Source organism: Lonchura striata, chromosome 23 (assembly GCF_050655825.1).
Source record: "Lonchura striata isolate lonStrDom1 chromosome 23, ASM5065582v1, whole genome shotgun sequence".
Classification (NCBI taxonomy): Eukaryota; Metazoa; Chordata; class Aves; order Passeriformes; family Estrildidae; genus Lonchura; species Lonchura striata.
In genome coordinates this window covers 826016-838206 of record NC_140725.1, presented here as the reverse complement: position 1 = coordinate 838206, position 12191 = coordinate 826016, and the positions used below count along the sequence as shown (strand labels likewise).

The 12191-nt window shown below is 55.1% G+C and overlaps 1 protein-coding gene across 2 annotated transcripts in view; it reads left to right on the top strand.

The window, feature by feature from the left end:
• The window catches only part of ARID1A (AT-rich interaction domain 1A), a 54316-nt gene extending 43133 nt beyond the window's left edge, over positions 1–11183 (top strand). For both annotated transcript variants that reach the window (XM_085559532.1, XM_085559531.1), the window contains exons 13-20: positions 3025–3157; positions 3464–3636; positions 3787–3937; positions 4494–4625; positions 4713–4809; positions 6515–7379; positions 7678–7808; positions 8225–11183. In XM_085559532.1, coding sequence (XP_085415658.1) covers positions 3025–3157; positions 3464–3636; positions 3787–3937; positions 4494–4625; positions 4713–4809; positions 6515–7379; positions 7678–7808; positions 8225–9949 — 3407 coding nt within the window. In that variant the 3' untranslated portion in view covers positions 9950–11183. The remainder of the gene's footprint in view (positions 1–3024; positions 3158–3463; positions 3637–3786; positions 3938–4493; positions 4626–4712; positions 4810–6514; positions 7380–7677; positions 7809–8224) is intronic.
• Positions 11184–12191: the final 1008 nt, after the last annotated feature.

Genomic DNA, 12191 nt, shown 5'->3' with positions numbered 1-12191 from the left:
CAAAAGCTGAGCTGGTTTGGATGTGCCAGCAATACCTTCTGGGAGGAAAGGTGCACGCGGGTGTGCACTCACCCTGCTCAGGAATTCCTGCCCTCAGCAGGAGCCAGGGAGGACATTCTGAGGCTCTGTGCTCAGAGCACTGGAGGCCTACGACAAGCTGGGTGCTTTAGGAATCTTTAAAATGAACCTTTGCTGTTGTTTAAGATTTGATGGTGTGCTCCTGTTTCTGAATATTTAAGCATAATGCTCAATTCAGATTTGTTAAACAAAAAAAAAAGAAAAGACATGCAGGCCAGCCATGCATGTTGTACTCTTTAGTCTTTGGAAAGTCTGATCCTTTCTGTCTCATTTGCATTGAGTTCATTGCTTGAATTGCTGCTGAATTTGCCAACTCTTCTTTAAGCTTGAGTTTTCCAGTTTGTCTTATAACTAAAAAACTTCAGATGCTTTTTCTGGTCAGGAGCCTGCTCATGTAGGTGAAATAAAAACTTGGTCTGCTTTGAAGTTCCTATAATGTTCGCAAAAAAAAAAATCTTTTTTGGTCCTGAAGCCTGGCACCATCTTCGTCTGGCTCCTGAGGAGCAGAATAATCAGAATAATGAACCTCTTTTGACTGCAGTGCCGTTGTGTCCCAGCCCTGCTGAACCCTTCAGGGACAGTGGGCTTGTCCCAGTGCTCTGCTGGGCACCACATTGCTCCTTTCAGCTACAGGGGGGTTTGTTAAGATCTAAACCATGTCTTGTCACTGCTCAGGAAACCTGCCCTAGTGGAGCTTCACCTTGGTGTGTTCTGCAAGATAAAGTAACTTCTGTGCCATTAGACTAAACCTCTGTCCAGAGTGGGTCTGAGTTCTGCTCAAACTAGACCACAAATCCAATCCCACTTTATTTCCCAAACCTCTTTCTTGCCCCCAGAGGCAGTGGAACAATGTTGAGAGCATTTGGAGTTTGCTTGGAGAGCTGAGACTTTTAGTAAGCCACTTTAGACTTGTAGCTCTAGGTGTGTGTCAGGGTGGATTAGGTGCTGCATCAGATTTTGTTCCAGCTCACGAGGTGTTTGTGAAGGGCCTGGCTCTGCCTTCTGGGCCGAGCTCCTGCTTCAGCACATCAGCAGGAGGAATTTGCAGGGCTCTTAGCCCAAACTCTGCACGTTTGGGTCCTGCTCTGAGAGGACTCTGCTGCATTTCCGATTCCAACCCTTCTCTCAAGTCACCTTGCTCCAGACTCGCACAGCTGGAACGTGCAGAGGCAGCACTGAAGCCTGGCTGGTGCCTCTGATCCTTTATGCTGAATCACTCAGCGTGTCCCTGCTCCTCTTTCACTTTCCCTTCTTCCCTTCAGGGCCTGGAGGTGTAGGGCAGGACAGAAATTGCTCTGTCAGCCCAGCTCCAGGCTGAAGAGCCCTAGGGGAGTGTGGAGCCTTGGTGGATGCTGCTCTTCCCTGTCCCCCAGGGAATCGCCTGGATGAGAATAAATTCCCTGTTTGGGAGCCTGTGGACAGCGGGGGGATGTTTTGAAGCCATTTCACCATTTTCCTGAAGGGCTCTGCTGTCCCACACACGTGGTTTGCTCTCCTTGCCGACCTCACAACCTGTTGGCATTGGCTTGCTCTTCATTTCAGCCTGTTCTGCCAAATTAACTCCTGCAGAACTTTGGGAGTGGTGAGGATGGCACGGTGCTGTTCCCCATGAACCCCTTGCTGAGCTGCAGAGGTGGAGCTCCTGCTGCCAGAGCTGTTCCGTGCAGTGTCCATCACAGCCCCAGCACCCAGAAGTGTTCCCCGAGGTGGTGGCCGGAGGGAACTGGGAATCCCTCACGGGCACTGGGAGTTTCCTGGAAGCCCCGAAGGTTCCCTCTGGCAGAGTCCCCGGGGAGGCACCTTGGGCTGGAATTCCCAGAGCGTGGAGCTGGCCCCACTCCAGCTCCTGTGAGTTTGTGAGTGGGAGGGACAGCGGGAGCTGGGGACAAACACCAAATGGCAGCGAGGCAGGGAATGTCTCGGGGAATGTCTCGGGCCTCTTCCAGAGCCCATTCCGGGGGCAAGCAGCGGGGCTGGGCTGCAGGGAGGGGCTGTGCATGGAACTCCCCAGGAGCTCCCGCTGCCCTTCCTCCCCAGCCCTCCCTGGGCCGGAGGGAGGACAGGGTGCCAGGAAGGTGGGGTGTAAACAAACATGGCCTGGACGTGACCTCGGAGGATTTTAATGAATAGCTGAAATGACTCATCAGCCAGCAGGGCTGAGGCTGAGGGATATCGGGTGCTGGGGACGGAACTAATGGAAACATTAATTAAGAGTTCAGCTCTTGCCAGCTGCGAGGAGCGGCTGAACCTGAGCTGATGCTGTCGCAGCGATGCCGGGCCAGGGGAGAGCTGCTGGAGCTCCAGCACAGCTGGATGACTGGCTTACACACCGGGGTTTGGTCAAGGCTCAGTGGAGCAGAAAGCTGGGACTTGCAGGGAACCTGCTGGACGGGTTTTGTCCTCCAGCATTCCCTGTTCCAGGAATCCTTGGGAGTGGTGCTTCACTGCTGAATTCACTGCTCTGGGAGGGCAGAGCAGACAGAGGGGCCTTGATCAGAGTTCCTTGGTGGCTTTGACTGAGGTTTCCATCACTGGGGAGATCCTGAGACTCCCAGGACAGGGTTCCAGCCCCCACGCTCCTGGCTGGGGGGATGTGAAGGTGACAGGCCACATCAGTGGTTGTCACTTGGCAGGAAGCCCCACATTCCAGCCACGTGGTGCCCTCCAGAGCATCAGCTCTGACAGGATAACTTGGGAAACACCACACAGGACCATGGTGTGGAACAGGGAACTGGGTTAAGATGAGCAGAGACACAACCTCTCAGCTTTAGGCTCTTCTGGGGAGCCTGGCCCAGCCTGTCTGTTGAGCTCCTTGTGCTTTCTTGGCCATGTTTCATCTGTCTCTTCCTCAAAGGACTCGCTGTTCTCGAGGCTGATGTTCTGGGAGGTTCAGGGTTGCATCCATAAGGGTGCAAAGCTGCTCACCCCAGGTTCCTCCTCTTGCAGCGGGTTCAGGCTCCATGCAGGGCCCCCAGACACCTCAGTCCACCAGCAGCTCCATGGCAGAAGGAGGAGACTTGAAGCCACCAACTCCAGCGTCGACGCCTCACAGTCAGATGCCCCCTTTGCCAGGCATCAGGTATGGCACCACTGCTGGGGTGGGGTCACCTCTGGGTCATTGCTGCAGATGTTGGGGCCTTGGTACCTGTTTTGGTGGGACTCCACGTCTTGGGTCCTTGCTTCCTGACTGGCAGCAACATCGTTTGTGAATATTCTTCAGTTTTGGGGTTGGGTCTGAGGACAGTGTTGTGGAAGGGCAGTTCCTCTAGATTCTGTGGCCCTTGGAGGGCATGGCAACACCTGAGAGGGAGCATGTGAGGAGGAGTATCCTGAGGACCATGGTGGACCTCTGTAAAGTGGTCTTTGTGGGGCTTTTTTGGAACAGGAGTAACTCCGTGGGCCTTCAGGATGCCTTTGCAGATGGCAGTGATCCTACGTTCCAGAAACGGAACTCCATGACTCCAAATCCAGGGTACCAGCCCAGCATGAATACCTCTGACATGATGGGTCGCATGTCTTACGAGCCAAATAAAGATCCCTACAGCAGTATGAGGAAAGGTGAGGGAGCATCTCCTGGAGCCTCATCCCTGTCCGGCTGTGTGCTGGGAATGCTGCAGGACACTCCCTGCTCGCTCCTCCTGCCCAGATCCTCAGGCTGTGCTCCTGAGGCAGAGGTGGCCGTGTTCAGTGGTTCTTCTTCTCTTCCAGCTCCAGGAAGCGACCCCTTCATGTCCTCAGGGCAGGGCCCCAACAGTGGCATGGGTGACCCTTACAACCGCGCCGCCGGCCCTGGCATGGGCAACATGGCCATGGGGCAGCGGCAGCACTACTCCTACGGAGCCCCCTACGACAGAGTCAGGTGGGTGCTGCCTGTCCTGCCCTGCCCTTCCCTGCCCTTCCCTGCCCTTCCCTGCCCTTCCCAGCCCAGCCCTGCCCTGCCCTGCCCTGTCCCTTGGGCCTCCCTGCCCTTCCCTGCCCAGCCCAGCCCTACCCTTCCCTTCCCTGCCCAGCCCTGCCCTTCCCAGCCCTGCCCTGCCCAGCCCTGCCCTTCCCTGCCCTGCCCAGCCCTGCCCTTCCCAGCCCTGCCCAGCCCAGCCCTGCCCTGCCCAGCCCTGCCCTTCCCTGCCCTTCCCTGCCCTTCCCTGCCATTCAGGACCCCTGCCTTGCCCTGCCCTGCCCTGCCCTGCCCTGCCCTGCCCTGCCCCTTGGGCCCCCCTGCCCTGCCCTGCCCAGCCCTGCCCTTCCCTTCCCTGCCCAGCCCTGCCCTTCCCAGCCCTGCCCAGCCCAGCCCAGCCCAGCCCAGCCCTGCCCTTCCCTGCCCTGCCCTGCCCTGCCCTGCCCTGCCCCTTGGGCCCCCCTGCCCTGCCCTGTTCCGCGCAGGGGTGCTGAGCGCCCGCGGGGTTTTCTCTGCGCAGGACGGAGCCCGGGCTGGGAGCCGAGGGCGGCCTGGGCAGCGGCACCCCGCAGCCCAGCATCCTGCCCGCCGCGCCCGACGCGGGCATGTACTCGCCCAGCCGCTACCCCCAGCAGCAGCAGCAGCAGCAAAGGTGTGTGCCAGGGCCGCAGTGCCCAGCCCGTCCCCGCCGTGCCGCCGCGCTGGCCCCGTGGCGCTGACACGTCTCTCTCTTCCCCAGACATGATTCCTATGGCAATCAGTTCTCCACTCAAGGCACATCCTCGGGCAGCCCCTTCCCCAGCCAGCAGACCACCATGTATCAGCAGCAGCAGCAGGTGCGTGATCCCAGAGGTCCCGCTCGGCTCCACTGGGTTTTACCTCTGCTCTTTGTCAAGAGGGGAAGATGAAAACTCTCTGGGCTGTGCATTTGCTTTATGAATGTGAAGAATTAAGTGCCTCATCACAGAATCACACAGTGGCTTGGGTGAAGGGACCTTAAAGCTCATCCAGTGCCACCCCCACAACTTCCCAGGGTGCTCCAAGCCCTGTCCAACCTGATTTAATACAGGAGACTTTTTCTCATTTGGAAACAATTCTAACAAGTTTTAATTGGCATTCCCAGCACTGTGTTAATGAAATGCTGTTCTGAGAATGGAGGTTGTGTGGTCTGCATGCTCTGGTCAGGTAGCAGAAAATCAGGGAGCTTTATTGGGCTTCTGTCCCTGTGGAACTTTGTGAATCCCATCCTATTGCTGTAACACTTTTGGTCCAAGTGATGACTTTCTTTGGAGTAAGTCCTGGATCATTCAGGAGAGCTGTTTCAGGTGGATTATTCTGCACAAACCAGGGGATTTTTTTGGTCTTTCCCATCCTGCAGCCAGAGGCCTCAGACTCCATGGCCTTACTGCCTCCTCCTCCTCCTTGTTCCAGACCCATCAGTTTTGTTTCAGGACAGTTTGAATGAACGTGTATCCCTTTCCAGAATCCTCACATACGACTTGCCCTTTGCATCCATGCCAGGACCCATAATGTTTTCCTGATAATTTTAAGTCCTATGGTTTAGGAGAGTATAGAGAGGGCACTCACTGAGCTGTGCTAAGAATAATTCCAACTGCTCTGCAGTTTGGCTCTGCAACCAGAGCCACGGGGCTCGGAGCCAAGAGTTCGAGTTACTCTGGAACTTGTCATCTTTGAAGCCCTAGAGCTCCATCTGAAGCCAGTTATTACTGTGGAGTGTCTGAATAGCCTCCACTGCAGCTACAGCTCAGACCTTGGAGGCTAGAGAGATGCTGGATTTTAATTTGGGCAGCAGTTGGCTGTTTTCTCCCTTTGCACTTAAAAGAACTAGGGGTGAGAAGCTTTCTTGCTCCTTTCAGTTTTGAAATCCACAGGAAAGGAAGAAGCAGGAAGTACAACAGTTTTTTTAATGCATTTTGTCTGACACTTGAGCAGGAACCTGGGAAATGAGAGAAATAGGGTCTGATAAAATTCCTGGATGTGGAAGGAAGCAAGTGGCAGTGTCGGGTCTGGTTTGCGGTGAATGCAGAGTAGAGCTGAGCCTTTTCTGCAGGAAAAGTCCTTTCTGTGGGCAGACTCCTGCCCCCAAGGCATCCTGGTGGAATCCACAGGGAACCTCCCCAGGCAGCCACAAGGAATTGGCCGAGGCTTGTGAAATGGAACAACTCATCCAACTTTCACATTGGGTACGGCCAGCAAGGAGACAGTGCCTCTCCCAGGCCACTCATTGGGGCAGATCCTCTGGCTCTGGGGACTCTGCCCAGAGGTTTGACTTTTTGTTTCATGGAGCCAGTGAGGTTGGAAAAGACCTCTGGGATCAATGAGTCCAACGTGTGACCGATCATTACCTCGTCACCCAGGGCAAAGCACTGAGAGCCCCGTTCAGGCGTTTCTTGGAGAGCTCCAGGGGTGGTGATTCCACCACCTCCTTGTGCAGCCCCTTCCAATGCTTAAAACCCTTCCAGAGGAACAATCCCCGGTTCCCACTCACCCGGCCTCGTCCGTGCCTTTCTCTCCCCGCAGAACTACAAGCGGCCCATGGACGGCAGCTACGGCCTCCCCGCCAAGCGGCACGAGGGCGAGCTCTACAACGTTCCCTACAGCTCGGGGCAGGGCCAGCCGCAGCAGCAGCTGCCCCCGGCGCAGCCGCAGCAGCCCAGCCAGCAGCCGCCGGCGCAGCCCTCGCCGCAGCAGGACCTGTACAACCAGTACGGCAGCACCTACCCGGCCGAGCGCCGCGCCGGCCAGAGCCAGTTCCCCTTCCAGTTCGGCAGGGACAGGGTCTCAGCCGCCCCCGGCTCCGGCGCCCAGCAGAACATCCCCCCGCAGATGATGGGGGGTCCCATCCAGCCGGCCCCCGAGGGTCCCCAGCAAGGGGCCCTGTGGCAGGGCAGGACCGAGCTGGGCTACGGCAGCTACCCCAACCGGCAGAGCTCGGGCGCGGCGCCCCAGGGCCCCGCCTACCACGGGGTCACTCGAACAGATGAAATCCTGCATTCAGACCAGAGGGTCAACCACGAGGGACCATGGCCTTCCCACGGGAACCGGCAACCTCCCTACGGCCCCTCCGCCCCCGTGCCCCCCATGACCAGGCCCCCCCAGTCCAACTACCAGACCCCCCCCAGCATGCAGAATCACATTCCTCAGGTATCCAGCCCAGCACCTCTGCCCAGACCTCTGGAGAACCGCACTTCTCCCAGTAAATCCCCGTTCCTGCACTCGGGGATGAAGATGCAGAAGGCGGGGCCGCCCGTGCCTGCCTCGCACATCACACCAGCAGCTGTCCAGCCCCCCATGATCCGACGGGACATCACCTTCCCACCGGGCTCCGTGGAGGCCACGCAACCTGTGCTGAAGCAGAGGAGGCGGCTGACGGCAAAAGATATCGGTAAGAGGAAACTCCTCCTTGCTGCCGGAGCCTTCTGAGGGATCGGTGCTGCCCTGGCCTTTCAGTGCGGTCCTGCCAGGCATGGGGCTCTGCTGGGTTCGAAGAAAAAAGGCATCGTGGCAGGTTAATTGTGTCCTGAGCCTTTATTCTGGCATTGCCTGTGGGCAGGTTGGTGGTAGACACAGCCTGTACATCATCTTCACCAGGCTCTGCTCTTCACAGGTCCAAATCAGTATCAAGTGTCTCCTTTTTGTTTTGAAACTCCAGGAGCTGGAAGTATCATGTGTTTATGTTACAGGAACTCCTGAAGCCTGGAGAGTGATGATGTCTCTGAAGTCGGGGCTGCTGGCTGAAAGTACGTGGGCCTTAGATACCATAAACATCCTGCTCTATGATGACAACAGCATAATGACCTTCAACCTCAGCCAGGTGGGTGTAGATGCTCTCTGGGGCAGGTCTTTGAAGTGCTGATGCTGGAGGGGTTTCTGTCAGCCAGGTGGCAAAGAGCAGCTCCTGCAGCCTCTGTACCTGGAGCGTGGGGTGTGGGCAGCTGTGAGTGGTCACTCCCTGGCCTGAGTGATCCATGTGTGTGCAAAGGCCTTCCCTGGGAGTTAACCAGGGGGGAGATACAACCGAGAGCACAGAGGGCGTGCAGGGGGGCAGTTTGGATCCTGACAGCCAGTGCCTGCTTTTGTCCCTTTTCTCAGGGGACAAAAACCTCTCTTCTGCACCATTTATTGCCAGAATGAGAAGCACCATTAATTGCTAGCACTGCTTAAACTCTTCCTCCTGAGTTGTTTTCTGATCGCTGTTCCTTCCTCCCCTCCTCTTTCCCCCCCCTGTAGCTGCCAGGCTTGCTGGAACTCTTGGTGGAATATTTCCGGCGCTGCCTGATCGAGATCTTTGGAATCCTGAAGGAATACGAGGTAGGAGACCCAGGGCAAAGAACACTATTAGATCCCGAAAGGTTCTGCAAATCTTCAGCCTCCTCCCCTGAAGAAGGGGAGGAGGACGACGAGCCACGGAGCCTGAACTGTGAGGAGGAAGAGGAGGATGAGGAAGAGGAGGAGGCTGCATTTTCGAGCAAGGACAAAGTACCTCTAGAGAGCAGCGAGGAGAAGCTAGTGAGTAAATTTGACAAGCTTCCAGTGAAGGTGGTGCAGAAGAACGACCCCTTCGTGGTGGATTACTCGGACAAGCTGGGCCGGGTGCAGGAGTTCGACAGCGGGCTCCTGCACTGGCGCATCGGCGGCGGGGACACCACCGAGCACATCCAGACACACTTCGAGAGCAAGACCGAGCTGCCCTTGCTTCACAAACGAGCTTCCTGCTCCTCTGCCTTGAGGAAACGTTCAGCAGCCGAGAGCAACCCGAGCCCCAGGGAAGGGGAGGCTCCTGCGCCCGACGGCTCCTCGGAGAAGAGGATAACTGCCACCATGGATGACATGCTCTCGGCACGCCCGGGCTCCCTGCCGGGGGAGGAGGAAGAGGTCAAAGCCTCGGAAACGGCGAAGGAGAGCAGCAAGTTTCCCTTTGTCATCAGTCCAGCTCAGAGCCACAGAAATATAAAAATCCTGGAGGATGAACCCCACAGTAAGGACGAGACGCCGCTCTGCACCCTCCTGGACTGGCAGGACTCTCTGGCCAAGCGCTGCATCTGCGTCTCCAACATCATCAGGAGTTTATCGTTTGTGCCGGGCAATGACTTTGAAATGTCCAAACACCCTGGGCTGCTGCTGATTCTAGGGAAACTGATCCTCCTACACCACAAGCATCCAGAACGCAAACAGGCCCCCCTGACCTACGAGAAAGAGGAGGAGCAGGACCAAGGGGTGAGCTGCAACAAGGTGGAGTGGTGGTGGGACTGTTTGGAGATGCTGCGTGAAAACACGCTGGTCACGTTGGCCAACATTTCTGGGCAGCTGGACCTCTCTCCTTACCCGGAAAGCATCTGTTTGCCTATCCTGGATGGACTCCTCCACTGGGCAGTGTGTCCCTCAGCAGAGGCCCAGGATCCCTTTCCGACACTGGGACCCAGCGCTGTCCTCTCCCCTCAGAGACTGGTTTTGGAAACACTCAGCAAACTCAGCATCCAGGACAACAACGTGGATTTGATCCTCGCCACGCCGCCGTTCAGCCGCTTGGAGAAGCTGTACAGCACCATGGTGCGGTTCCTCAGTGACAGAAAGAACCCGGTGTGCCGGGAGATGGCCGTGGTGCTGCTGGCCAACCTGGCCCAGGGGGACAGCCTGGCCGCCAGGGCCATTGCTGTGCAGAAGGGCAGCATTGGCAACCTGCTGGGCTTCCTGGAGGACAGCCTGGCCGCCACGCAGTTCCAGCAGAGCCAGGCGGGGCTGATGCACATGCAGAGCCCGCCCTTCGAGGCCACCAGCGTGGACATGATGCGCCGCGCCGCCCGCGCGCTGCTGGCCCTGGCCAAGGTGGACGAGAACCACTCGGAGTTCACCTTGTACGAGTCGCGGCTCTTGGACATCTCCGTGTCGCCTTTGATGAACTCTTTGGTTTCACAAGTTATTTGTGATGTACTGTTTTTAATTGGCCAGTCATGACAGCTGTGGGATCCGAGCCCCCGTGTGCGTGTGCGTGAGTGGAGAACTTAGAAACTGACTGTTGCCCTTTATTTATGCAAAACCACCTCAGAATCCACTGTCTGCCCTGCGCTGTCCTGCTTCTCCCCCGGGGAAAGATCTCCCCGGCCCCTCTCCCCCTTCCCTGCCCCTCAGATTTGTCCCAAATCCCTTATTAAAGGAGACAAAGTTCTGTCTACATAGAAGACTTTTTTTATTTTAACCAAAGTTACTGTCGTTTACAGTGAGTTTGGGGAAAGACGACTTGCCGTGTTATCCCATTGACAGGCACCAATTTCATAACTGTTTTTAATGGTAAACTCTGAAGGACAAAAAGTGACTGCTGAACTCTGTGTGGTTTATCGTTGTACATTCACAATCTTGCAGGAACCAAGAAGTTACCAGTTGTGAACAGACCTTGTCCAAGGGAGGCCTGTGCAGTAGCGTGTAGAGCTCCATGTACTGTACACCTTAAACTGTAAACATACTGTAATAATGTCTCACATGGATAAAAAAAAAAAAAGAAAAAAACGCTGGATCAGCAGCAAGCTGTAGTTTTTAAAAATGTTTTTAGTTAATGTTGAGGAGAAAAAAAGGCTTTTCCCCCAAAGTATAATGTGTGAACCTACAACACCCTGACCTCTTTCTCTCTTCCTCCTTGATTGTATGAATAACCCTGAGATCACCTCTTAGAACTGGTTTTAACCTTTAGCTGCAGCCCAGCGCTGCCACGTGTGTATATATATATGACGTTGTACATTGCACATACCCTGAGACTCCTGCAGTTTTGTCCCCTCCCACCCCTTTATAGTATGACGAGTTAACGAGTTGATGACCTGCAAAAGCGAGACACAATTATTTAATCTCTTGCCAGACATCCCTCCCTGGAGGATGCTGTACAGGTCTCTGTGTATAAAGTCATTGCTGTCTCAGCAGCCAATCAACTTATAGTTTATTTTTTTCCTGTTTTTGTTTTCTTTCTAATCGAGGTGTGAAAAAGTTCTAGGTTCAGTTGAAGTTCCTGATGAAGAAACACAATTGAGATTTTTCAGTGATGAATTCTGCATATTTGTATTTCAGACGATGTAGCTAAAAACTTGATGTAAATTCCTCCCTTTTTTCCTTTTTTGGCTTAATGAATATCATTTATTCAGTATGAAATCTTTATACTATATGTTCCACGTGTTAAGAATAAATGTACATTAAATCTTGGTAAGATGTTTGTAAGGGTTTTTTTTATTGGCAGGACAGGGAGGGCAGCTCGGCACTGCCCAAGGCCTGCCCTGCTCGGGAGCTCTGTGGCCGATTGCTCTGACTTTGCTTTCCCTGCTGGAATTTTTCCTGAGGAGCTGCCCAGGCTCGGGATTTGCAGCATGAGGTGAAGCTGTGGCTGCCAGGGAGGGAAGGGCCTTGCTGGGAAGGGAGGCCATTCCCTCCCAGCTCTGTAAAATGGAAAATTTTCCTTCCCCTCGCATTTTTCACATTTTCTTGGGAGCATGGCACGTACTCTTGACTTCCTCCCGAGCCGGGGCTTTCCAGCAGACAGAGCTCCCAGGCCCTGCAGCAAACAGGCCAAGTTCAGGCTCTCTGGATGAGGATCTGTTTCAGGGCTTTGGAAGCTGAATTTCATTTAGCCCGAGGCTTTGTCCTCAGTGGATGCTGCAAGTAGGGTAGCTAGAACTGCTCCGAGCTCATAAAAGAAAAAACAGCTTTTTTTGAAGGCAAACGTAATTTTTGTTTAAAAATTCCCCTTGTTTTATCTTCCCAGTCCTGTCCTCGGGAGCTCTCAGTTCCTAGAGCCTCCATTCCTCCAACTTCTGATTCCTGGGAGCGACTGTGCCAAAATCAAAGAGTCTTTTTCCTGGAAAGTCTTGTCTGTCAGCAGGAATTGTGGGAGCCCTTCCTGGCAGGAGAGTCCTTCAAATGGATTGCTCAAAAGGCAGGAATGGTGCTGGGCTTCCTTGGCTTTAGGATTGTGCTGGATTCTGCTGTTCTCTGCCCTGCCGGTGCACTCCGACAGCTCGCCCTGCGCTCCGGGAGTTGTGTTTAACCCACGTGGGAGTTGTGCTGCTTTTCCTGCAGAAAGGAGCCGTGGTGCCGTGGAAGCAGGTAAAGGCAGCAGCTCTGTGTGTGTGCGGTGGATCCGGGGTGAATGCCACGGCCGGGAGGGACGGGCAGGAGTGCTCCCGGGTTTAACCAGAATCACACACCCAGCTATCCGAAT